Source organism: Lathyrus oleraceus, chromosome 6, assembly GCF_024323335.1.
Source record: "Lathyrus oleraceus cultivar Zhongwan6 chromosome 6, CAAS_Psat_ZW6_1.0, whole genome shotgun sequence".
Taxonomy (NCBI): Eukaryota; Viridiplantae; Streptophyta; class Magnoliopsida; order Fabales; family Fabaceae; genus Lathyrus; species Lathyrus oleraceus.
This window is the reverse complement of record NC_066584.1, coordinates 21,865,373-21,867,199: the sequence shown is the minus strand read 5'-3', so window position 1 is coordinate 21,867,199 and position 1,827 is coordinate 21,865,373. Positions and strand designations below refer to the sequence as shown.

Genomic DNA, 1,827 nt, shown 5'->3' with positions numbered 1-1,827 from the left:
TCCGAAAAATGCAACGGATGCCCAGAGAAATGCTCAGCATGATCTGAGAAAGAAGGATCAGAAGATGTTGTTCTACATCCATCAATGTATGGATGAGAAGGTACTTAGATGTCTTATTCCTCAGTTTGATTACAACGTTGTAGCAATTGAGCATTCTAAGGATCTGATCACCATGAGAATAAAAGAGTTGCAAAGTAGTCTAAATGCGCAAGAGTTGCGTCTGACTGAAAAAACCTCTGAGAGAGAGGTAGAGCAGGATCTGAAAGCTTCTTTTGTTAAGAAAGACCCAAAGCAGTTTAGGTCAGAAGCCAAGAAAAGACATGGTAGGTCTCAAGAGTCGGAAGCCTTCAATTCTGATGAGAAGAAACATAAGAAGAGAATGGAGAAGCTTGACAAGAGAATGGTTTAATGTTACTGTTGTAATAGGTTTGGCCATTTTGCTAAGGATTGTTGGTCAAACAATGAAAGAAAGTCAGAAGAAGCAAACATAGACAGAGGAGATTCTGATGATGAACCTGTGTTATTAATGGCTTATGAATTTGATGATGATGAACTTGTGCGATTGACGATTTTTGATTCTGAAGGAGACTTTGAATATGAGTCAGAGTCAGAAGATGACTCTGAATCTAAAGTCGAGTCTGATTCTGAATATGAGCCAGAATCAGAAGATGAGTCGGAATCTGAGGGTTCTGAAGAAGAGTCAAAATTTGAGGGTTTTGAAGTTGAATTTGAGTCCGAAGATGACTCTGAAGCTGAAAGAGAAGTTACCTCTGAACAGGATTCTGTCTCTGAAGGTGACTCAAAATTAGAAAATAAGTATGAAGGTGACTCTAAAGATGAATAAGACTCTAGAGGCGAGTCTGACTCTGAAGGTGAATCTGATTCTAATCCAGATTCTGCTGATGATTCAGAATCTGAAGGTAATACAATCTCTGGAAATGGAGATTCTTGAGGTGGGGCTTCTGAAGGAAGAACTTCTGAAGATATAGATTTTGATTCTAAAGATGAGTCAGAGCCTGAAAATGACTCTGAGAGTGAGTTAGAATCAGAAGGTGAGATTGATTTTAAGGAAGAATCTGATTCTAATCTAGACTTTGATGATGATTCCGATTCTGGTGATCTAGATTCCGCTTGTGATTTAGATTCTGGTGGTAGTCCAGATTTTGGGAATATTCAAGATTTTGATGGTGATTCAGATTCTGGTGGTAGTCTAGATTCTAGGAATATACCAGATTCTGGTGGTAGTCCAGATTATGGGAATATTATAAATTCTGAAGGTGGTCATGCTTCTACAGTCAGTACTTTTGGAGTTCCAACATCTGATACTGTTCCAGAATCAGAAGGTTATGAACAAGTCCAGGGGCCACAAAGAATCAGAAACATTTTGAGAAGGTTTGTAGAGTTTAACATGCTACAAGATATTGAAGTAGATTTTGAAGGGGAAGTTATTCAGTGTGTCATGTTAGTAGACTTTGAACGCGTAAGTACGGAAGAAGCTCTCAAGTAGAAAGTTTGGCTGAAGGCCATGGAAAAAGAACTTGTTGACACAGAGAGAAATAATACTTGGAAGTTGACAGAACTTCCAAAGAACAAGAAAGTCATCAGCGTGAGATGGGTTTATAAGATGAAGCTAAATCCAGATGGATCAATTGGTAAACATAAAGCAAGGTTATTCATGAGAGGTTTGCTGCATAAATCTGGGTTAGATTACTTTGAAGTGTTTGCGCCTGTAGCAAGACATGAAACAATCAGGTTGGTGATTGCGATAACTGCTAATAGGAATTGGCCTTTGATGCATTTAGACATGAAATATGCATTTCTGAATGG

At 38.4% G+C, this 1,827-nt stretch overlaps 1 protein-coding gene across 1 annotated transcript; it reads left to right on the top strand.

The window, feature by feature from the left end:
* Nucleotides 1-526: 526 nt before the first annotated feature.
* LOC127093754 (uncharacterized) lies at nucleotides 527-1,507 on the top strand. Its single transcript, XM_051032660.1, has 2 exons — nucleotides 527-824; nucleotides 969-1,507. The coding sequence occupies exons 1-2, from the start codon at nucleotides 527-529 to the stop codon at nucleotides 1,505-1,507; spliced, it is 837 nt and encodes a 278-aa protein (XP_050888617.1).
* Nucleotides 1,508-1,827: the final 320 nt, after the last annotated feature.